The sequence below is a fragment of the Aotus nancymaae genome, unplaced genomic scaffold, assembly GCF_030222135.1.
Source record: "Aotus nancymaae isolate 86718 unplaced genomic scaffold, 86718_ANA_hifiasm-v0.15.2.pri h1tg000016l, whole genome shotgun sequence".
Lineage (NCBI taxonomy): Eukaryota > Metazoa > Chordata > Mammalia > Primates > Aotidae > Aotus > Aotus nancymaae.
Genome location: NW_026988428.1, coordinates 63,528,013 through 63,552,404, shown reverse-complemented (window position 1 = coordinate 63,552,404; position 24,392 = coordinate 63,528,013). Strand labels below are relative to the sequence as shown.

At 43.6% G+C, this 24,392-nt stretch overlaps 2 protein-coding genes across 5 annotated transcripts in view; one reads left to right on the top strand and one right to left on the bottom strand.

Annotated features, from left to right (window-relative positions):
- Positions 1–49: 49 nt before the first annotated feature.
- PHC1 (polyhomeotic homolog 1) overlaps positions 50–24,392 on the top strand; it is a 27,893-nt gene continuing 3,550 nt past the window's right edge. The window contains exons 1-12 of one of the 4 annotated variants that reach the window (XM_064377451.1): positions 50–127; positions 2,928–3,088; positions 4,741–4,851; positions 5,954–6,034; positions 6,567–6,716; positions 7,597–7,752; positions 17,518–18,010; positions 19,629–20,410; positions 21,228–21,375; positions 21,631–21,842; positions 22,765–22,879; positions 24,169–24,277. In XM_064377451.1, coding sequence (XP_064233521.1) covers positions 2,975–3,088; positions 4,741–4,851; positions 5,954–6,034; positions 6,567–6,716; positions 7,597–7,752; positions 17,518–18,010; positions 19,629–20,410; positions 21,228–21,375; positions 21,631–21,842; positions 22,765–22,879; positions 24,169–24,277 — 2,471 coding nt within the window. In that variant the 5' untranslated portion in view covers positions 50–127; positions 2,928–2,974. Of the gene's footprint in view, positions 128–577; positions 1,369–2,927; positions 3,089–4,740; positions 4,852–5,953; positions 6,035–6,566; positions 6,717–7,596; positions 7,753–17,517; positions 18,011–19,628; positions 20,411–21,227; positions 21,376–21,630; positions 21,843–22,764; positions 22,880–24,168; positions 24,278–24,392 lie in introns of those variants that run through there. The other 3 variants (XM_012458396.3, XM_012458395.3, XM_012458397.3) reach the window with 3 other exon arrangements.
- On the bottom strand, positions 12,087–12,506 carry LOC105721351 (large ribosomal subunit protein eL28-like). The gene has a single exon (XM_064376742.1). The coding sequence runs from the start codon at positions 12,504–12,506 to the stop codon at positions 12,087–12,089; it is 420 nt and encodes a 139-aa protein (XP_064232812.1).

The following is a 24,392-nucleotide window of genomic DNA, read 5'->3' as shown; positions in this document are numbered from 1 at the left end:
GGGGAGGAGGCGAGGGGAGCCCGCCGCGGAGGCCGAGCGAGCCCCCAGCCCAGCCTGGCGACTGGGGACCCCGGCACTTGAGGTGGACGCCCCCGGGAAGGACTTGGGCGCGGAGCCAGGCGAGAAGGTAACCGGGCGACCGAGGGCCGGGGAGGGGCAAGACCTCTGGGGGCTTGGCTGCGCGGGGATGTTTCCTCAGCCACCTCCATCTGTGTAACGCCCCAGGTACCTCCCCCAGTTGCTTTCCCTGCCTACCTTTGGCGCTGAGCTCTGCGGTCCTTCGGCTCTGCCTGTCCGAGTCTTCTGGCTATTCATTCCGCTGCGCTTCATGCTGTCCGTCCGTCACCCTAGCTGTCTCTGACTGCTCGTTTTCTTATTCATTTTTCCTTCTCTGACTTTGGTCCTTTCAGCCGAGCATGCTGTCCAGTTATCTCCCTGCTTTCGTGGTCCGCTGGGTTCCTCAGCCTCCCGTTGCTATCTGTATGCACATGTCCCTGCTCACTTGGGTCACTTCACTCCGGGCGCACCACTGGATCCACCACCTTTCCCCGGTGTATTTGATTTCTCTTTGAAACATCATTTTCATTAAGGTTCTGTATATGAACGAGGACCCCTGGGCGTCTATTCTCCCTGTTCCCCTGATTACTACCATGTCTTTGGCACAGTCTTCCCTGAACTACCCCCTTCTCCCGTCCGCCTTCCTCTGTCCCATCCTTTCTACATAAGAGTTTCGTGCTTAGGGATACTTCCTCCAACTCTCGACCCCAATACCAAGTCCACCTCAATGTCCCTTTCTAGCTCCCTTCGGTAGGTCTGTGCGCCTATCCAAACCATGTACACCTCCATGCTACCTTTTAGGATGACTGTGGCTTAGCTACTCTGGGGACATCTGTGGATCAGCTTCTCAATCTCTTCCAGTTTAATTTTGAAAATTTTAATTCCTGGTGCTGCCCAAACTGTTTGTTGTCTTCATTTTTTTGTATTTAATCTTGTAATCGTAATGTTGATCACAAGTGAATACATTTATGTGCCCAGGATCCAGGAATCCTGGTTTTGATGGCAATTTTCTTTGATTTTATTGAGACTTTTAAGCTGGTCCCTTTACATCTCTATTTCTGTTTCACAATCCAAAAACAAAACAAAACAAAAATTATTAATAAGAATTCGGTTTTGGGGGAGACGAGGGGTCATACAGTTTGTAAGTATTTTCACATGTGAATGTAGACATTATGGTCTCTATACCTAGTAAAGGGGTCTCATGTCTCTGAGTCCAGTGAACTAAATCCAGTAACCTATAAAAACTATGCCGTGCTGCCTCTAATCCTTACCCACTTTTTTTCTTCACATGCTGATAATGAGGATTCATGGGTCTGTATCTGTTTAGTGCTTTGATATTTTGGCAAAAGATGTGGGGAGAAGGTAGATTAGTTGAAGCTGATATGATTTTTCTTATGTACTTTTTGGGTTATATACATGTTTGCAGTGACGTTTTCTAGTCCTAAATGAAAATAAAGATTTGGGGGGGGATAATGGTGTGATCGGATGATACTGGGAATGATAATAAGAAATATCCTCAGCTTTATTGCCAAGGCCAAGCAGTTTGATTTTGTTTACTTTGCTTGTTTGTTTGTTTTGGATGCAATCTTAAGACCAGTCCATTCACCCTAATAAAACTGTTGACAACCCTTAGCAGAAATTCTGGTTTGATGTTTATATTCTTAAGCCAAATAATATTTTGGCGACCTGATATTTCTAGTGGCCCAGTGCCTCAGAAGTAGAGAAAATAGTGTGTAGCGTAACAAAAGAGAAAAACAAAAGAATGAGTAAAAACCTTATTGTCATTTAGTGCTGCTTTGGAAGAATATTTCTTCTCATCTCTTGTTTCTTTGCTTGGTTCTTAGCAATGTTTTCATATGTGTCTTTTTGCAAATTTAAGTGTAGTCTCCAGTGGGTAAATTCTGACACATTAGTAGACTAAAAAGTTGCATCTTACTTTCTTGAGGATTTTCATTGTGTATATTTCTATGTTTCATACTTTGGAGTCATTTCTTAAAATGGTATATTACATTCAGTATGAAGCCTTCTTTGCAGTGAGGCAACAGGTATAAGGAGGGAAAGCGACATGCCCGAGGTGTTATTAGTAGCCTGAGCTGGAACCAGGCGGCTATTTGGGCTATGTGGGCTGCAGGTGAGCTCTTCTGCCTCCTAGTTTTATGACCTTCCATGACTCAGTAAATGTGTTAGTATCTTAAGGTCCTTCTCCATAAAATGAGGGTAATGAGTACTCACTATCATAGTGAGAGACACTGCCTTAATCACAGCTTGGTTTGAAGAAGCATGTATTTGTGTAAAGACTTGATACTTACTAGGACAATTTCTTTAACCTCAGAAAACCTCATTTTCAAAGTTGTAAAATCAGGATAATAGTGTTTACCTTACAGCACTGCTATGAGAGATAAAATATAGGTGAAGTGCCTAGCCCAGTGAAAGGAGGCAATTAGTGGCTCACCAGTAAGTGGTGACTCATTCGGATGATAAGAATGCAGATGCAGACAAAAATGAGATAACCAAAAATTTTAAGTGGGAAGATTTTAAACTGTTAAAAAGTGCTGTGGGAATATCAGGTGGCTTTGGTATTGTAAGGTGCCATCTCACATTCTGGCCATTTTATTTAATGACACCCATGAGGGAATATGTAAAGGTTGTTTCTTCGGAGACTGCATAGCTTCAAAAGATGGTAGCATGGGGAAGACATGGTTGCAAGAGTGTATTAAAGATTTGGGAGTTCTAAGATGAGAAATCATGGCTTATGGAAGAGGAGGAAGACTTGTAGACAACTTATGGATTTCCTGTGTTCTTGAATAGTAACATGAAATAACAGCTTGGGATCAAGATATAAATTTTAACCTTTTGCTGCTTCCATCTAGGTCTTGAGTCAGAGCACCAGCCTTGGGGACCCTGGACCACCACTATCATGGAGACTGAGAGTGAGCAGAACTCCAACTCCACCAATGGGAGTTCCAGCTCAGGGGGCAGCTCTCGGCCCCAGATAGCTCAAATGTCACTATATGAACGACAAGCAGTGCAGGTGAGGCTCACTTGGCTCTGAGGGACCGTGGTCTGTGAGTCTTGACTTATATAGGCAGTGATGCTGGAAAATAATTGTGCTCAGTTCTTTTTCAACAAACTGGGGAGAGTTGGGTTAGACGATGACTAAGGTCTCTTCCAGCTCTGAGACTCTTAGGAGTTTATAGAGGTTTGGGCAAGCAAACAGGGAAATCCAGTCTTTCAAATAAGGATTTAAAAAATACCTTTCAGTTCATGTAGCTAGATTCTGACTAACCCTTTCTCATCCTGGATTGCCAGGTTTTTAATCTTTGGTCATTCTTGTAAATCCCCTTGAGTAATAGAAGTATCATGGAACTCTTTAGAGACTTATTTTTAAACAAATAGCAAATTCCATGTTTTTATTAATTCTGTTAGGGAATGAGGTCTTTTAGCAAATATTTTGGTTACTAGAATAACTATACATATTATGCAAATAGTTCTAATTATTAAAGAATAAGAATACAGAAAAGTCCAGTTAGCATTAAAATCAAAATACTAGTTTCATTTTATAAATATGTATTAGCACTGTACTTTAGATGTGTGAAAATGCCAATTAGTTGAATTCATTGAAAATTTTACCTGATGAAATCTTTTAGAAGCCACTATTTATTTTTTCATTATTTCCTACCCATTAGGGCTGTATTATCTTTACTGTATACCTAAAATATACTTCCACATTTTCTCATTTTATTATTATTATTTTTGAGATAAGGTCTAATTCTGTTACCCAGGCTGGAGTGCAGTGGTGCTATCAGGGCTCACTGCAGCCTCAAACTCCCAGACCCAGGAGATTCTTCCATCTTATCCTCCTGACTAGCTGGGACGATAGGCACATGCCACCGTGCCCAGCTTTTTTTCTTATTGTCTTTACATTAATTGACATCTTGTTTGTTTTCAAGCTATCTAGTCTTTGCTATGGCATGTATTTCCAGCTCCCAGTTGGAGAAATAAGAGTTTGTATAAATTGCACTGCTTTACTTTTCTTACATATGAGAATAAACCATAGATTTACAGTCATGCCTCAGTTAATGACAGGAATCCATTCTGAGAAATGTATTGTTAGGTGATATGTAGTTGTGTGACTGTCAGAGTGTACTTACATAAACCCAGATTACATAACTTAGTGTACACCTAGGTTATATAGTATAGCCTGTTGCTCTGACCACTCTTGTATATGACTGTAATTGTTTCTTCCAGTCTTTAAAGGACTATATAGACTTACTGAGGCAGAAGTATCTCTTTAGGCCAAGAGTTCAAGGCCAGCCTGGGTAACACAGCAAGACCCCGTCTCTAAAAAAATTTTTTTAAAAATTAGCAGGACATGGTGGTGCACACATGTATTCCTAGCTACTTGGGAGGCTGAGGCAGTCAGGAGGGTTGTGTGAGCCTAGGAGTTGGAGGTTACAGTAAGCTATGATCATGCCACTGCACTCCAACCTGGGTAATAGAGCAAGTTGACCTTGCTCTAAAAAAATAAAGGAAAATAAGCTGTTGACAATTTAGCCCAGTCTCCCATCTTTTCTGGTTTCTGTCCTTCCCTTGGCCACCTTTCACACAAATACAGTGATTTACATAGAATAGGAGCTAGGAGTGGTCCATTCTAAATATTTTATCCTCTCTCTCTTTTCCTAGGCTCTGCAGGCACTGCAGCGGCAGCCCAATGCAGCTCAGTATTTCCACCAGTTCATGCTCCAGCAGCAGCTCAGTAATGCCCAGCTGCATAGCCTGGCGGCCGTCCAGCAGGTGAGAGGTCAGCAGCCAGCTGGCCCGAGAGGGAGGGAACAGGCACCACAGGTGGGTAGGGAAGATTTTCTGGGCATATTGCATCCTATACTAAGCCAGGCTGCGGACGGTCTCCTCTACCTTCTGTCCTGTGGGAGGATGGATGCATCTTAGCTTCTGGGCTTGCAGTAAGAACTGTAGAATCACTTTTTAGATACAGAGTGGCTATGTTCTAGACCTGCACTGTCTAATATGTTAGCCACTAGCTACATACTGCCATTGAGTGCTTGAAATGTGGCTAGTCTAAATGGAGATGTTTTATAAGATTTTAGAGTTAGACTACTAAGTACAAAAAAGGTAAAATATCAGTAATTTAAAAACATTAATTACACTTGAAGTGATATTTTATATTGGGTTAAATAAAGTAAATTGTGAAAGTTAACTTTTCCTGTTTTACTTTTTAAAAATTTTCATAGTAGAAAATTACATATGGGGTTCACATTATATTTATATTGGATGCCTTGGGACTAGACTTTCATTGACTCATGATATGACCTGACCAAAAGATCTTTTTCCAGCTGGGCGTGGTGGCTCACGCCTGTAATCCCAGCACTTTTGGAGGCCAAGGCAGGTGGATTACTTGAGGTCAGGAGTTTGAGACCAGCCTGGCCAATATGGTGAAACCCCATCTCTACTAAAAATACAAAAATTCGCTGGACATGGTGGTGTATGCCTGTAATCCCAGCTACTCCAGAGGCAGGAGAATCACTTGAACCTGGGAAGCGGAGGTTGCAGTGAGCTAAGATCACGTCACTGTACTCCAGCCTGGGTGAAAGAGCAAGACTCCCATCTCAAAAAAAAAAAATCTTTTTCTACCTAAAAGAGAGTGGGAGCAGGACAGGTTGCCTCTCTGCCCCAGGAGAGTTATGTGGGGCTAACTGGTTAGCATATGTGGTAATGTGAGGATTATTGGCCTTGTGAATATACTTTTTTTACCTTAGAGTGGAATCTCTCTGTTCATAATGTGAAATCTCTGTTTCATGCTTGTGATTTATTACTAGAAGACTGAGGGCTTTTTCCTTCACTGTCTTTGCTATTTCTTGTTTCCCTTTCCCTTTAACAGGCCACAATTGCTGCCAGTCGGCAGGCCAGCTCCCCAAACACCAGCACTACACAGCAGCAGACTACCACTACCCAGGCCTCGGTGAGTACTGCGTCTCCCACTGAGAGGCTTCTCTGCCTGGGTCTTTGTCTCTGGGTTAAATTACTTTGTGTTGCTGATCTGAGAGTGTTTTTTGAGCCATCAATGGTTACTGCTCTTAAGTAGAGAATATTAGTACAAGGGAAAGTAACCAACATTAATCTATATTGGAGTCTCTAAAGAGAAAGTCTAAGGAAGAAAGAAAAGCAAATCCTGGGGAAGAAGAGGAGATGACAAAATAAAGGGACTAATTCCTGGACTCTTCAATGAGAGAAGTAAAATCTGTTCTGTTTCAATATTTTGTCTTCTTAACTGTTAACACTAGTGGTTAGAGACTGTTGGGTTTTTTCACTTTGGTAATACCCTAAAGTAGCCAGGATGACAGTTTCAGATAGGAAGACATTATTCATTTCCCCTGACTCCCTGAAAGTGAAAAATTCTGTTCTTGACTGTGTGACTCTGAATTTGTCAGTCATGTACATTTCCTTTTACTTTTCCTAAATCCTTAGTCTTGGTTCCTTTCTATACCACACAGATCAATCTGGCCACCACATCGGCCGCCCAGCTCATCAGCCGATCTCAGAGTGTGAGCTCTCCCAGTGCTACCACCTTGACCCAATCTGTGCTACTGGGGAACACCACCTCCCCACCCCTCAACCAGTCTCAGGCCCAGATGTATCTACGGGTAAGCCACAGATGCAGTCACCATTGCCCCAGGGGCATAATTATCTGGCCCTGGCAAAGACTTGAGTGAAAGCCATTTTTTTTTTTTGCGCAACAGAGTCTCGCTCTGTCACCCAGGCTGGAGTGCAGTGGCGTGATCTCACTCACTGCAGCCCTGCCTCCCTGGTTCCAGCGATTCTTCTGCCTCAGCCTCCCAGGTAGCTGGGATTACAGGCATGTGCCAGTACACCCAGCAAATTTTTATATTTTTAGTAGATACGGGGTTTCACCATGTTGGCCAGGCTGGTCTTGAACTCCTGACCTCAGGTGATCTGCCCACCTCAGCCTCCCAAAGTGCTAGGATACAGGCGTGAGCCACTGTGCCCGGCCAAAAGCCATTTTTTTAAACCATGGTTACCCAGATGTCTTGAGACAAACTGGGATCTGCTTCCCATACTTTACTTACTCTAGAAGTGATGCTCCGTGTTCACAGGTAGCCTGTAGATTAAATTAAAATCTTATGCTAGAAAATGTTGGCCTAACATTTGACTAAATTAGTGTTAGATATAATCTACCTTTAAAACTATGGCTCAAGTATACAAATTCTGTGTTATCCTACCTACTTACCATATATAAGTACTTGTTCTAAAATCCTAATTTTCTTTACTTCTTTGATGTGTGACTCTTTGACATCAATCTGTAGTTTTCTATGCATTCTAGGTTTTTTTCTGGATGACTCGTCGCATGTGGAGAGTATGAGGCTCCTGGGTTGGTGTGGAATGGGCGGGGCACAGCTGTTTAATATCTTCCGTTTATTTTGTCTTGTGGTCCTTCCTTTCCATCTCTTCTGTCTCTTCTTTGCTTCTTGTCTTCTTTGCTCTTTCTCTTCCTCTCCTTGCCAGCCACAGCTGGGAAACCTATTGCAGGTAAACCGAACCCTGGGTCGGAATGTGCCTCTAGCCTCCCAACTCATCCTGATGCCTAATGGTGCAGTGGCTGCAGTCCAGCAGGAGGTGCCATCTGCTCAGTCTCCTGGAGTTCATGCAGATGCAGATCAGGTTTGTGGCAACCACTTTACCTATGGGTGGGCACTGGGCAGGATGAAAAGAATGACCATCGACCTGGGTCCACCCTTCTGCCCCATTACACTTTTCAGAATTCTTATTTTTGTGTGTTTTTTTTTTCCTTCCTTTGATCACCATAGAACTTGAATCCCATATAACCTTTGAGTTAATTTGAGTTAGAAAGACAAGGAGATTTACCTGAAAATAGTCCTGTAGATCTGGGACGTCTTAGTTTCAAGATAGGATAAATTTTCCCACCATCCTTCTAGTCCTCTGTGAGTCAGTTTTATTTGGAGAGTGTTTTTTCATTTTTTTGTTTTGTTTTGTTTTTGAGACAGAGTTTCACTCTTGTTGCCCAGGCTGGAGTACAATGGCATGATTTTGGCTTACTGCAACCTCCACCTTCCAGGTTTAAGTGATTCTTCTGCCTCAGCTTCCTGAGTAGCTGGGAGGGATTACAGGCATGCACCACCACACCCGGCTAATTTTGTGTTTTTAGTAGAGATGGGGTTTATCCATGTTGAACAGGCTGGTCTTGAACTCCCAGCCTCAGGTGATCTGCCCACCTCGTTCTCCCAAAGTGCTGGGATTACAGGTATGAGCCACCATGCTCGGCTGTTCGGAGTCTTAATTCTCTCACAGTACTGTCAGAAGAGAAGAGATTGTTGAGGGAATTCTTCTGTTAGTTAGATGTAAAGCTGACCTGGCTGAGTTACTGGAGGAATGTTTGATGGCTTCTGTTTGTGAGTTACTCTAGTTCTCAACTCTTTTAGTCTCCACTTCCTGTTCGCTTTTTTTCGCGTAAAGGTCTTCCTCACCATTACTTCCCGTGACTTATTCCCAAAATACATGTATTTTTGAGCCTGAATTTTTAGCTTCTTATGGATGGGACACAACTAGGATCTTCCCTTTAGTTTATCAGTAAGCTGGTAAAATGTTGAGTTCTTCCTAGGTGCACTTTTGTCCCTCCCTGTTTGTGGGTTCCGTACCTGTAGGTTGTGCATCTGTGGCTTCCACATCCACAGATTCAACCAACTGCAGATTGAAAATATTTGAGGAAAAAAAAAATACAAGAATAAAAAATAATACAAGTAAAAACACAGCAGAGTATGACTATTTACATAGTACTTGCATTGTATTAGATATCATAAGTAATTAAGAAATTATTTAAAGTATACAGAAAAATGTACTATGTGCACAGATTATATGCAAATACTACTCTGTTTTATAAAACGGACTTGAATGTGTGCAGATTTTAATGTCCATGGGCCTGGAACTAATCCCCTGTGGATACCAAGGAATAACTGTATTAGAAATTTTGCAGGGTTGGCTGAGTGCAGTGGATCACACCTATAATCCCAGCTCTTCGGGAGTTTGAGGCAGGCAGATCATGAGGTCAAGAGATTGAGACCATCCTGGCTAACATGGTGAAACCCCGTCTCTACTAAAAATAAAAAAATTACCTGGGCGTGGTGGCGTGCGCCTGTAGTCCCGGCTACTTGGGAGGCTGAGGCAGGAGAATTGCTTGAACCCAGGAGGCAGATCGCGACATTGCACTCCAGTCTGGTAACAGAGTGAGACTCTGTCTCAAAAAAAAAAAAAAAAAAAAAAGAAATTTTGCAGGAATAAAAAAGAAATGTGAGTCAGGTCTTTAAAGAGCTTAGAGAATGAAAGTGCTAAGCTAGGCTGGGCGTGGTGGCTCACTCTTGTAATCTCAACACTTTGGGAGGCTAAGGTGGGGTGGATCACCTGAGGTCAGGAGTTTGGGACCAGCCTAACCAATACGGTGAAACCCCATCTCTACCAAAAACACAAAAACTAGCCGGGCGTGGTGGTGTGCGCCTGTAGTCCCAGCTACTCGGAGGTTGAGACAGAAGAATTGCTTGAATTCAGGAGGCAGAGGTTACAGTGAGCCGAGATCGTGCCACTGCACTCTAGCCTGGGTGACAGAGTGAGACTTTGTCTCAAAAAAAAAAAAAAAAAAGAACAAAAAAAAGAAAGTGCTAAACTAAATAAACTAAATGGTACTAACTTTGAGTGACATGAGTTTGGAAGAGAGTTGGTTTCATTACTTTGCAATGCCTTATTGGGATACTTGAGCAGAGTCTTGAAGGATGACTGGATTTGATTTGGAGTGAGAAGAAAACAGGAGAGAACAGCAAGCGTTAAGATAGTCATATATTTAAATATGAGTATGTGTGGTGGGCATTGGAGATGAAGGGATAAATTAAATAGAATCAACAGGCCTGATGATCGAAGAGAGGTCATTGCTAGTGTGGGGCATAAAAAACAAGTAAAGGAGGTTGTAGTTAACTTTATAGGTTGCAGGGACCATTGCTAGCTATTGAACAGCAGATTAAAGGATGTGGAAAGTACTTAGAAAGAACTATAGAACTATAGGAGAATAACTGTTCTGACAGTTTCTGAAGAAGAAAAATAAGGGAACGTGCTAAGAAACTCTTGGGGTCATCTAGCTATAAGGCAAGACTTTATTTTAGACTATGGTGGTACCAGTGGGAGCCAAGAATGAGGTCGGTCCCATTTCTATATCCGGTTCTTTGATTTATCCACCCATTCATTCATCAGGTATTTGAGTGTCAATATGTGGAAGAACAGAGGGCAGTAGTTAAAAATATGCATTTGATGTTTGGGTCAGATTCTAGCTCCACTACTTACCGTGTGACCTTGTGCAAATGATCTGACATCTTTCGGTTACCATTTTTTTTTTTTTTTTTTTTTTTGAGATGGAGTTTCGCTCGTTACCCAGGTTGGAGTGCAATGGCGCCATCTCAGCTCACCGCAACCTCCGCCTTCTGGGTTCAGGCAATTCTCCTGCCTCAGCCTCCTGAGTAGCTGGGATTACAGGCACGCGCCACCATGCCCAGCTAATTTTTTGTATTTTTAGTAGAGACGGGGTTTCACCATGTTGACCAGGATGGTCTCGATCTCTTGACCTTGTGATCCGCCCGCCTCGGCCTCCCAAAGTGCTGGGATTACAGGCGTGAGCCACCACGCCCGGCACCATTTTTTAAAATCTGTAAAATAGGTATTGTAATATAACTACCTCAGGGTGTGTTGTGCGGACTAAATGAGTTGCTATGTTTAACTGCTTGAAGAGTGCCTGGACGTAGTGAGTGTGTAGAAGTAACTACTATTGCTAATATATCAAACATTTCTTAGCCTTGGATGCCCAAGAAAGTCATGATGACTACATTTATGGAGATCATAGACCATTGAAACACCAGACATTTAACTAATAATCACCTGAATGCGGAAATAATTGAGAAAGTACTGAGTACTCTGAGAATCTAAAAAGGGATCTAATTTAGCTTTGGCATGGGGTCAAGCAGGTGACATTTAACTTGGGGTCTGTAGAAGTTAGCCAGATAAGGATGTGGAAGGACAGTGTTGGAGGCAGGAGAGCATTGTGTCCAAAGGCCCTGAGGAGGGAAGGAACTTGATTCGTTTGAGGAATTAAAAGTCTTTTTTTTTTTTTTTTTGAGGCGGAGTTTCGCTCTTGTTACCCAGGCTGGAGTGCAATGGTGCGATCTCGACTTACCGCAGCCTCCGCCTCCTGGGTTCAGGCAATTCTCCTGCCTCAGCCTCCTGTGTAGCTGGGATTACAGGCACGCGCCACCGTGCCCAGCTAATTTTTTGTATTTTTAGTAGAGACGGGGTTTCACCATGTTGACCAGGATGGTCTCGATCTCTTGACCCCGTGATCCACCCGCCTCGGCCTCCCAAAGTGCTGGGATTATAGGCGTGAGCCACTGCGCCCGGCCCTTGAATTAAAAGTCTTATATTCGACTGGGTGGTGGCTCACGCCTGTAATCCCAGCACTTTGGGAGGCCAAGGTCGGCGGATCACAAGGTCAGGAGATGGAGACCATCCTGGCCAACATGGTGAAACCCCGTCCCTATTAAAAATGCAAAAATTAGCTGGGCTACATAGTGGTAGCCTGTAATCCCAGCTATTCGGGAGGCTGATGCAGGAGAATCACTTGAACCCGGGAGGCGGAGGTTGCAGTGAGCCAAGATTGCGCCACTGCACTCCAGCCTGGCAACAGAGCGAGACTGTCTCAAAAAAAAAAAAAAAAAGTCTTGTATTCTTAGTTTGGCAAAGTGGGGCTAAACAGGTAGGAGGAACCTTATCTTGCAGGGCCTTGGGGGCTGTGTTAGGGATTTTAGGCTTTTTGCAAAAAGCAATTGGAAGCTGTAGAAGGATTTTAAATATGGAAGTGTCATGGAGAAATTTGAATATATTTTTGTTTAGTTTTGCTTTTATTTTTTTGAGAAGGCCAGCTGACTATTGCTTTGGGAGCAGGGGGCTCAGGAGCTCTTGGTAGGGCGAGTCCGCTTCCTCTTCACGATCACAGGCTTCTGGCTGCGCAGGATGGCGCTGGCCCTGCGGATAGCTGCCATGCGCAGGTCGAACCGGTACTTGTTCTTGCGCATCACGTGTCTGATGCTGATGAGCGTGGCGCGAGCATTCTTGTTGATGGTGGTCCGCACGTATGAGGTGGCAGGCTTCCGCTGGCCGGATCTCCGCTTCATGACCACCACGACACCTTTGCGTCGGCTGCCGGCTGCCGGCTCCACGCCCACAGTCTTGCGGTGAATCAGCCCATTGCAGCGGAAGGAGTTGCGGGCCTTCAAGTTATTGGGCTCGGTGCTGTAGGTCTGCTTGTTCCTCTTGATCAGGAAACTGGAGCAGTTCCGCGCAACCATCCATTGCAGATGCGCAGACATGGCGTTGGCTCCTCTCGGGGCGGCGACCTGAGGCGGAAAGAGCTTGTTTTGCTTTTTAAATGCCGTGGTGATTTCCTCTATGGAGACTAAACGGATATGGTGTGAGTGCGACTGAAGGGAAAGTAACTGTTCTAACAGTTAAAGGAAAGATGGTGTTTATATTGGGGAGTAGCAATGGAGATGGACAGAAATACATAGACTTGAGGATAACTTATCTATCATTGAAGAGGGTGAACTAATTTAGTAGATGTGGGTATTGAGGGAGATACCAGATATGAGATCTGATGTAGCAGTGGGGTGGCTGGTGGTGCTGTTTATGAGACGAAGAATGTAGAAGTGTATTTAGAGTGATGTTCAGTGTTGGACATGCAGACTTAGAAGTGCCTGTGAGCCATCCGTGAGGAAATACTGAGACTGCAGTTTTATTATGTGGTTCTTGAGCTCAAAGGAGAGGTCTGGGTTGGAGATAAACATTTGAGAGTAGTAGGCATATAGATGATAATTGAAATTCCTCATCTACTAAATTAGTTCACCCTCTTCAGTGTTTAAAATTGTGTGGGGAGGCAGCGTGCTGTGGCTCATGCCCATAATTCCAGCACTTTGGGAGGGCGAGGTGGGTGGATTACCTGAGGTCAGGAGTTTGAGGCCAACCTGGCCAACATAGTAAAACCCCATCTGTATTAAAAATACAAAAAAAATTAGCTGGGCATGGTGGTGCGTGCCCATTGCCCCAGCTACTCGGGAGGCTGAGGGAGGAGAATCACATGAATCTGGGAGGTGGCAGTTGCAGTGAGCTGAGATTGCACCACTGCACTCCAGCCTGGGTAACAGAGGAGACTCCGTCTTAAAAAAAAAAAAAAAAAAAAGAGCTGGGCACAGTGGCTCATAGCTGTAATCCTAGCACTTTGGGAGGCCGAGGCAGGTCAGGAGTTCAAGACCATCCAGCCTGATCAACGTGGTGAAATCCTATCTCTACTAAAAATACAAAAATGAGCTGGGCGGGGCGGCGCATGCCTGTAATCTCAGCTACTTGGGAGGCTGGGCAGGAGAATTGCTTGAACCTGGGAGGCGGAGGTTGCAGTGAGTTGAGATCACGCCATTGCACTCCAGCCTGGGTGACAACAGGGAAACTTTGTCTTAAAAAAAAATTGCCTTGGGTGATAGTATGCATTGAAGAGAAGAACGTTTAATATGGGACCCTGAGGTAGGATGAACCTCCCTTTGGAAAAGGTGTTGAAGATTGGTAGAGGGTAATGGGCTGACAGAGGGGAATGAGGAAGAGCAGCAGATAGGAAAATCTGGACTGTGTAGTTTCATGAAGGCAGGGGAACCGATGTTACAAGATGTGCATGTGTGCATGCATGCGTGTGTGTGTGGGCAGGGAACATACTCTTTCTAATGTAGAGAGAGAAAGAAAGATGGTTTTATTAATATGGAGAGAGCTGTTTCAGTTGAGTTTGAGGGGTGGTGAATCCGAAGTAGTATAAGTTTGAGGGGTGTGAATGGCTTGTGGGAATGAATATATTGACTATAAACAGCTATTGAGAGTTTAGCCGCACTAGGAAAGGAAGGTGGAACTGGAGAGGGGAATGGGCAGGTCATACATGGTGATGGGGTAGCCAGTGGAGAGGGAGAGGTTGAAGACGAGGCAGTGGATATTATATGCTTCTTGAGATGGCAGAAGGAGATGGGATACAGAGTGCACAGAAGGATTGATTGCCTTTTGATAGGAAGGAGAAGAGAAGGGAGAAGGGGAAGTGATGGGTGTGTATGCAGATAAATGTATAGATTTGGTGGTGGAACTGATGAAATAACGCTTATATAATGGTTTTTGTTTTCTCTAAGAGGTGAAGAGTAGGAGAAGAAAGAGAAGGTAGTCTGAGGTATAGGGAGAGAGTGGGAAAGTTTGAAATAGCCATTATGGAAATGAAGCTGATGGAAAAACTAGATATTAATAATTGTCAGATAATATTATGTGCTCTAGCACCCAATTCTGATGATTCTTGTAAATATCTCTCAAAAGCCATCAACTCTTCTCTTCTTTACTGCTAGTTTTTTTTTTTTTTTTTTTTTTTGGATACAGAGTCTTGCTCTGTTGCTCAGGCTGGAGTGCAGTGATGTGGTGATCTTGGCTAATTGCAACTTCTACCTCCTGTGTTCAAGCAATTCTCATGGCTCAGCCTCCTGAGTAGCTGGATTATAGGCGTGTGCCACTATGTTGGCTAATTTTTTGTATTTTTAGTGGAAGACGGGGTTTCACCATGTTGCCCCTACTGGTCTCGAACTCCTGAGCTCAGGTAGTCTGCCCACCTTGGCCTCCCAAAGTGCTAGGATTAGAGGCGTGAGCCATTGCACCCAGTCTATTGTACTAGTTTTCTAAACGGTCTTCTTGACTTCAGTCTTACCTGCTTGTAATTCTTTTCTGCATTACTCTCAGGAAACTTTTACTAACTTCTTTTTTTTTTTTTTTTTTTAAGGCAGAGTCTTGCTCTGTCGCCAAGCGCCAGGCTGGAGTGCAGTAGCGGAGTCTTGGCTGACTGCAATCTTCGTCTCCTGGGTTCAAGCAGTTCTCCTGCCTCAGCCTCCCGAGTAGCTGGGACTACAGGCGCATGCCACCACGCCCAGCTAATTTTTGTATTTTTTTTTTGTTGAGACGGAGTTTCACTCTCGTTACCCAGGCTGGAGTGCAATGGCGTGATCTCGGCTCACCGCAACCTCCGCCTCCTGGGTTCAGGCAATTCTCCTGCCTCAGCCTCCTTGTATTTTTTAGTAGAGATGGGGTTTCACCATGTTGGCCAGGATGGTCTTGATCTCTTGACCTTGTGATCTGCCCACCTTGGCCTCCCAAAGTGCTGGGATTACAGGCGTGAGCCACCGCACCCAGCCAACTTCTTTTTGTAAAATAAGAAAATATATGTTGTTACTACTAATTTTTTAATTGTACTTCTGGTACACAGAATTTGATAAAATTATAATCTTTGGGTCATGACACTTTCTCACAGTTGTTCTCATCATAGCCTTTTAAAATTTATTTAGTAATTTTTAATAATGTAATAAGCAGTATGCAGTTTGATCTATTGCCTTCCCTTGCCCATAGGAATGAGCTTTCTGATTTCTAAGTCTGTTCTTCCCTTGAGTCCTTTTTATATAGTTTTATTGCATCTCGATATTTCTAAAAAGCCCTTTTTATTATAAAAAATTTTAAACATACAAAAATAGAAAAAGTATGAATTCCTATGTACTTACCATCCAGCTTCAACAATTATGGATACATGGCCGGTGCATTCAGGCCCTTCTCCACCCATGGAATATTTTGAAGCAAACCCCAGACACCATATATATATTTTAATTGCATTGAAATATATAAGGTACTTGTGCTGTATGTATACTTCTGGAAAGTGCTTTCTTAATAACATATTGTCACAATTCATTTGTTTTGTTGTAGTCATTGTAGTTTATTAATTGTAGTTTCTATATACTGTTCCATTGTTTGAATATACTATAGTTTATAATATTCTCTTCTGTAGATGGCCCTTTGGGTTGATTCCACTTCATGGTTGCTAAGAATAGTGCCACTGTGAACATTCTTATACATGCCTCCTGTGGTACATGGCAAGAGTTTCTCTTGTGGAATTCCTGGGTTGGAGGGTGTGTGAATGTTCAACTTTAGGATATGATAACAAGTATTTTCTAAAATAGGAAGTGTATTGATTTATACTTCCATCAGAAATGTATAAATGTATAAACGAATGTTTATTCTGATTAATAACCTTTATTGGCTTCTTATAATCAGTTAAGCGGACATCATTCTTTCCTTTTATCCATATTTTGGAGTACTGACGTGCCGGAACTGTGCTAGGTGCTTGGAATATAACAATGAATAAGACAGATAAACTTGCTGTTCCCAAACTAAAGTTCAGATTCCTATTTCAGCACACCAGGCCCTTGATGGCCCAACACCTTCCTTCCTCCCTAGCCACAACCTACCTTCGAAGGTTCATTTTCTTTCCATTCCTGATAACTTACCCAAACATAATGAAGTATTTATAATTTTGAAAAATGCTCACAGCCTTTTTAGAAATTATACAATTTTTTAATAATATTTAAAAATAATATCCCTTTTTTTTTCCCCCAGACAGGGTCTCACTTGGTTACCCAGACTGGAGTGCAGTGGCAGGATCTCAGCTCACTGCAGTCTCTGCTTCCCAGGCTCAAGTGATCCTTTCACCTTGACCTCCCTGGTAGCTGGGACTACAGGTGTTTGCCATCATGCCTGGCTAATTTTCTGTGTTTTTTTGTAGAGGCAGTGTTGCTGGTCTCGAACTCCTGAGCTCAAGCAATCTGTCCACCTTGGCCTCTCAAAGTGTTGGGATTACAGGCGTGAGCCACCATGCCCGGCCTAAATAATAATCCTTTTTTAGTTCTGGTCTTGCAAATGCTGTTACCAGTATCTTTAAACCCCCACCTTCACCATTACCTACTAAGGGTCAGATCAGTTTCACTCGTTTTAGGAAGCCCTTCCTTGATCTCCCCAGTCTTAGTTGTTCTTCCTCCTCTGTACTCCTATGGTACTGGGTGCATATCTATGCATATTATTGTATCATAATTGATCATTTTTTTGTCTTCTCTAGTAGAAAGTAATCATTAAGAGCAGACTATGACTTTCCTCTGCATTTCCAGTATCCAGTGTAGTACCTGAAGCATAGTAGGTTTTTGGGAGGTGCTGAATGATTGAATGGAGAGGAGAGGGATAACTGAAGAGATAATTTGAAGGAATAAATGACCACACGATGATAAACTTGCTAATGAATGAAGGTGGCTGAAAAATCAGATATGGTTCCAGAGTTCCTCCCTAGGAGGTAGGAAGGCCTTAAAGTATTTTGTAAAGGCAGAGATTCAAGCTGAGGTAGTCTGTGGAATATGACACAATAGCTGTCTTGACTGCTTTTGAATCTTTGACCTTCACGCCTCTAGTCCTCCTTTTCTCAATCTGTTTTTTCCTGTCTTTCAGGTGCAGAACTTGGCAGTAAGGAATCAACAGGCCTCAGCCCAAGGACCTCAAATGCAAGGCTCCACTCAGAAGGCCATTCCTCCAGGAGCCTCCCCTGTCTCTAGCCTCTCCCAGGCCTCCAGCCAGGCCCTAGCTGTGGCACAGGCTTCCTCTGGGGCCTCAAGCCAGTCCCTCAACCTTAGTCAAGCTGGTGGAGGCAGTGGGAATAGCATCCCAGGGTCCATGGGTCCAGGTGGAGGTGGCCAGGCACATGGTGGCTTGGGTCAGTTGCCTTCCTCAGGAATGGGTGGTGGGAGCTGTCCCAGGAAGGGCACAGGAGTGGTGCAGCCCTTGCCTGCAGCCCAAACAGTGACTGTGAGCCAGGGCAGCCAGACAGAGGCAGAAAGTGCAGCAGCCAAGAAGGCAGAAGCAGATGGTGGTGGTCAGCAGAATGTGGGCATGAACCTGACACGGACAGCCACACCTGCACCCAGCCAGACACTTATTAGCTCAGGTAAATTGTCACTTATAATGTCATTATTCTCTCAGAATTCATGTGAAAGTTTCAGAGTATATTCTTTGCCTTCCCCCTGCCCGTTTCTGTTGGCCCCTAAATAGTGGAAGGAATGGGAATCATATCAGCCTTGAACATATTAGTTCAGGGTCCGGAGGACAAGTGACAGAAACAGATCTTATCTGTTTCTACCAGGCAGTAGTCTGCTTTCAAGTTGCCATGTCCACCTTCTTAGGCCATGAGTTCTTCAGTTTATCACTGCCTATTCATTCATCCTATCTTACTGGATTGCCTACTGTGTTCTAGGAATTACTAGGGATATGTTTTGAAAAGCAGATTCCCTGTCTTCGTGTAACTTAGCATTTACTATAAGGGATGAGTTCTTTCCTCATTGTTTAATGTGGTTACTTGGTCCTCTGTAGAGCAGATACAGTACAAATGCCTTAGAGCACTTAAGACTACTAGACAAAGAAGCAGGGTGCGGTGGCTCACACCTGTAATCCCAGCACTTTGGGTGGCCGAGGTGGGTGGATCACTTGAGGTCAGAGTTCGAGACCAGCCTGGCCATCATGGTGAAACCCTGTCTCTACTAAAAATACAAAAATTAGCTGAGTGTGGTGGTGCATGCCTGTAGTATCAGCTACTTGGGAGGCTGAAGCAGGAGAAAGTTTGAACCCGGGAGGCAGAGGCTGCAGTGAGCCAGGATCGCACCACTGCACTCCAGCCTGGGCAACAGGGCAAGACTCTGATAGTTTATACTTGCCTTCAGATTGCGGGTTAGATGTAGTTAGATGTGTATATCTTATTTGGTAATGTTGATTTTTGCCTTTTTTTGTTTCTAGCACTTTAGTCATTGATATATTTAGGTAATTTACTCACAAAAAATTGAGTTAATTAGTTATTACTATACTTGGTATTTACATACTGTAGCAATTCTATTTCTAAAGTCCTTTCTTACCATGATTTGCTTTGATCTTTGGACAATCTAGTACAATATGGAGAAGTAGAGATTGTCAACCCCAGTTTACAATGGAGGAAACTGAGTTAGGTCAGCGCTTACAGGTGCTGACTCTTAAGACTTTTAGATGGTGATCTAAGCTGATGATTTGTAAAATCCAAGTCACTGATGGGAAGACATTGGTATCTTTAACTCTGGGTATCTATTCTTTCAGTGCATATTAAGTGCTTCTGAAGTGTCAGGCCCTGGGCTGTGTTCTAGGGATGTGAAAATGAATAAAACATGGATTTAGTCTTTGAGAAATTCCAAGTCTAATGGAGGAGGGGCTAACCATTCTTCTTTGCTGAGTATAGAGTAAAAGAATACAATATTTAAGTATGGCAAAGATAAGAGGCACAAGAAATTGCTGAGATCTTGAAATGATTGAGCAAGGGAGTTCTTTCTTTGAGGTCTTTAAGACCAGTGGCAGTTGGTAATGTCTGATTCAGTGGAAAGAGTATGGATGAAGTGATGTCCAAGTTTCATACTGGCTAAATTAGTTTTCATTGTATGATTCCAAAACTAGGTATATCTTGGAAAAATGATTTTACTTTGAATTTAGACTGATTATTATTCTCTGCTCTTTTTTCTCTTTGTTCTATTCTGGGATTGTTCCTACAGCCACCTACACACAGATCCAGCCCCATTCACTGATTCAGCAACAGCAACAGATCCACCTCCAGCAGAAACAGGTGGTGATCCAGCAGCAGATTGCCATCCACCACCAGCAGCAGTTCCAGCACCGTCAGTCCCAGCTCCTTCACACAGCCACACACCTCCAGTTGGCCCAGCAGCAGCAACAGCAGCAACAGCAGCAACAGCAGCAGCCGCAAGCCACAACCCTCACTGCCCCTCAGCCGCCACAGGTCCCACCCACTCAGCAGGTCCCACCTTCCCAGTCTCAGCAGCAAGCCCAAACCCTGGTCGTTCAGCCCATGCTTCAGTCTTCACCCTTGTCCCTTCCACCTGATGCAGCTCCTAAGCCACCAATTCCCATCCAGTCCAAACCACCTGTAGCACCTCTCAAGCCACCTCAGTTAGGGGCTGCTAAGATGTCAGCTACCCAGCAACCACCACCCCATATCCCTGTGCAAGTCGTAGGCACTCGACAGCCAGGTACAGCCCAGGCGCAGGCTTTGGGATTGGCACAGCTGGCAGCTGCTGTACCCACTTCCCGGGGGATGCCAGGTACAGTGCAGTCTGGTCAGGCCCATTTGGCCGCCTCGCCGCCCTCATCCCAGGCTCCTGGTGCGCTGCAGGAGTGCCCTCCCACATTGGCCTCTGGGATGACCCTTGCTCCTGTGCAGGGGACAGCACATGTAGTAAAGGGTGGGGCTACCACCTCCTCACCTGTTGTAGCCCAGGTCCCTGCTGCCTTCTATATGCAGTCTGTGCACTTGCCGGTGAGTGATGTCTGATGGTTTTGAGGGCACTATTATGCATGAAAGTGGACCTGGGGCCGAGTGGAAATAGAGCTTAGTTTAATAGGGGAATAAAGAGTTAAGAGGGTTAATACTGGTGTTTATCTGCTGCTTCTGTAAGAGAGTGACATTATTGTATATAATACTTGAACTTTATATTCCTAAATGTGTTGTTATTCTGGATTTTTGGATATGTAATACTGTTAGATCAAGATAGCCTTAACCAAATCAGTCTTTGAAAAAAATAGCAGTTCTTGGTTGGTCTGCATGAATACAGGGTCTCAAGACCTAGGTCAGGACTCAATCATGTTACATTTTCTTTTGTCCTGATGTAAAGTTATTAGGAATGACCAGGAATTTTAGTGTGCCGTGGGAAGTAGACAAATTGGGAAATCTGGAACCAAGAAAATTTTCTTTGAAAGTATAGTAATAATTCGGTGGCTCACGCCTGTAATCCCAGCACTTTGGGAGGCCGAGGCTGGTGGATCACGAGGTCAAGAGATTGAGACCATCCTAGTCAACATGGTGAAACCCCGTCTCTACTAAAAATACAAAAAATTAACTGGGCACGGTGGTGCATGCCTGTAATCCCAGCTACTCGGGAGGCTGAGGCAGGAGAATTGCCTGAACCCAGGAGGCGGAGGTTGCGGTGAGCTGAGATCGTGCCATTGCACTCCAGCCTGGGTAACAAGAGCGAAACTTCGTCTCAAAAAAAAAAAAAAAAAAAAAGAAAGTATAGTAATAATTGTGGTTCTTTATTATCCTTCATTTGTACATCTTTGTTTCCTTCACTATATAGGGTAAACCCCAGACATTGGGTGTCAAACGCAAGGCTGACTCTGAGGAGGAGAGAGATGATGTCTCCACATTGGGTTCAATGTTTCCTGCCAAGGCATCTCCAGTAGCAGAGAGCCCACAAGTCATGGAGGACAAGAGCAGTCTTGGAGGTGAGTAACTGACTTCTAAAGTGCTGTTGGAGTGCACACAGTAGAGAAATATTCTGAGTGAGCTAAAAGATAAATCTGGTTGAGTAGAAAATGGGCCAGAAGTTGGTGGACAAATAAACAGATCCAAAAACAGGGAATTCAGAGTGAATTGCCAAGAGTGAACGTATATTATTGTGGAAGATCATGCTGGCTCAACTAATACATGGATCAATATGTCATCTCATGTCTGTTCCTTAATCTGTGTTTGTTTTTCAGAAAAAGCTGAACCAGTGGCTAATGTGAATGCTAATACCCCAAGCAGTGAACTAGTAGCCTTGACCCCCACCCCATCAGTACCACCTCCTACATTAGCCATGGTGTCTAGACAAATGGGTGACTCAAAACCCCCACAGGCCATCGTGAAGCCCCAGATTCTCACCCACATCATTGAAGGCTTTGTTATCCAGGAAGGAGCAGAACCTTTCCCGGTGAGGGCAGGGCCATAATGTGGGACTTTGAAGCAGGGACTTAGTCTGATTTTTGTCTTTTCAAACTCCAGTAAAAATAAAAGGTACAGGCCAGGATCAGTGGCTCACGCTTGTAATCCCAGCACTTTGGGTGGCCGAGGCAGGCGGATCCTGAGGTCAGGAGGAGTTTGAGACCAGCCTGACCAACGTGATGAATCCTCATCTCTACTAAAAATACAAAATTTAGCTAGGCGTGGTGGTATGCATATTGGAGCTACTTGGAGTAGCGCCTTCCAGCTACTTGGAGGCTGAGCCATGAGAATCACTTGAACTCGGGAGGTGGAGGTTGTAGTGAGCTGACATCATGCCACTGCACTCCAGCCTGAGTGACAGAGCAAAACTCCATCTCAAAAAAAAAAAGGCACAGAACTATTTAATTAGAGAATGATTCAATTATGCTATTCAGTTAAAGAAGGAAAGGAAAAGGAAGAATAGAAAAAAAGGAAGAAAGTAACCTTTAAAACCATAATGTTTAGATAGATAACTAGTTTGTTTTATAATGAATAAAATTATAATAGAGAAGTTAAGGAGCTTTCCTAGGGTTTGCAGAACCAGGACTAGAACTGAGGTGTCTTGACTCCTAGTGCATTCTCAGCACCATAGGAAGGAAGAGGACAAAATAGGTAGCCAGTGTAGAATCCTGTTCTCCAATGGCTTATCTGGAAGAAAAAAGCCAGTGACTTTTTTTTTTTGTATTTCCAAACATTCTGTAGAGACCAGTTGCTACCCTTGATTACCATATTGAAAGTGATTCTCTCTGAACCAGACTTGGTCATTAAGAGATCCAAGTAAAGACATAATATTGATTAGGAAATGTTGAGGAAAGCTATAGAGAGGCAGAAAGGAATCAGGCTAACTTAACTCTTAACATTTTCTGGGACAGGTGGGTTGTTCTCAGTTACTAAAGGAGTCTGAAAAGCCACTACAGACTGGCCTTCCGACAGGGCTGACTGAGAATCAGTCAGGTGGCTCTTTGGGAGTGGACAGCCCATCTGCCGGTAAGTATTTATTTAGATACCCATTTGGGGAAGGAGGCTCATGGAGATGTGTTTGAGGACTCAGTATAAAATAGTAGTTACCTATTTATTTGAAGTAGAAATAAGGCTGGTGGCTCATGCCTATAATCCCATCACTTTGGGAGGCTGAGGTGGGCGGATCACCTGAGGTCAGGAGTTCAAGACTAGCCTGGCCAACATGGTAAAACCCCATTTCTACTGAAACACAAAAATAAGCTTGGTGTGGTGGCATGCGCCTGTAGTCCCAGCTACTTGGGAGGCTGAGGCAGGAGAATCACTTGAACCTGGGAGGCAGAGGTTGCAGTGAGCTGAGATCGTGCCACTGTACTCCAGCCTGGGCGACAGAGCAAGACTGTCTCAAAAAAAAAAAAGTAATAAAGTGAAGTCCATCTACACATAGAAACCATATTATATATCAGAGTATGTAGAATCACAGAAAAGGAGTTATATAAAATAAGGGGAATTTTATCCAGCTAAAGTAACCTTTGGAATTACTCTTTAAAGATGTATTTTTTGACCGCATGTGATGACTCACCTATAATCCCAGCACTTTTGGAGGATTGCTTGAGCTCAGGAGTTTGAGACCAGCCTGAGCAACATAGCAAAACCTTGTCTCTACAAAAAAATATAAAAATTAGCTGGGTATTGTGGTGCATGCCTGTAGTCCCAGCTACTTGGGAGGCCAAGGTGGGAGGATTGCTTGAGCCCGGGAGGTGGAGGTTGCAATGAGCCAAGATAGTGCCACAGCACTCCAGCCTGAGTGACCCTGAGTGAGACCCTGTCTCAAAAAAAATTTTTTTTTTCAAAAGATAATCTAAAATAGAACATTTATATCCTTAAACTCCAGTTCTCCTTATTCTGGATTTTATAATCTATCTTAAGGACTGTTATTTACATTTTACCCCTGTTTTTGGAAATCTTTGTGGTAGAAGGATCTTATATCTTTCTAGGCATTAATAATTAGTTCCTCTCTCCTACTCAGAAATGGAATCATATCTGAAATCTCAGACTATGAATTAGGATAAAATTAGTAAGACATTGAAAATGTAAACAGTTTGTCTTTAGGTTAGTAAGACTTCATAAAGTTCTCAAGGGACAAGTCTTCATGGTTTTAGATTTTGAACTTTGTGTTTTAGGGATTCTCAACCTAGGTTGTGTAGGTTTTTTGGAATAAACCCTGTGAATAATTTTAGAATCCAGCTCTGAGCCTAATGATTTCCTGAGGGGCAGCAGAAACCCATGCTGACTGTCCAGCATGCCTTGTTTTTTAGAGTTAGATAAGAAGGCGAATCTCCTGAAGTGCGAGTACTGTGGGAAGTACGCCCCCGCAGAGCAATTTCGTGGCTCTAAGAGGTTCTGCTCCATGACTTGCGCTAAGAGGTACTTTAGGCACCCTCCTTGCCCTCAGCACTGATATCTCCATCTAATGTTACACCCCTTCCCCAGGATCACCTCATAGCTGATATTTCATGTCTCCCTCCTTGCTTTTATTCCC

Coding starts and splice junctions, on each gene's coding strand:
- LOC105721351 (XM_064376742.1), bottom strand. CDS start 12,506: ATGTCTGCGCATCTGCAATGGATGGTTGCGCGGAACTGCTCCAGTTTC.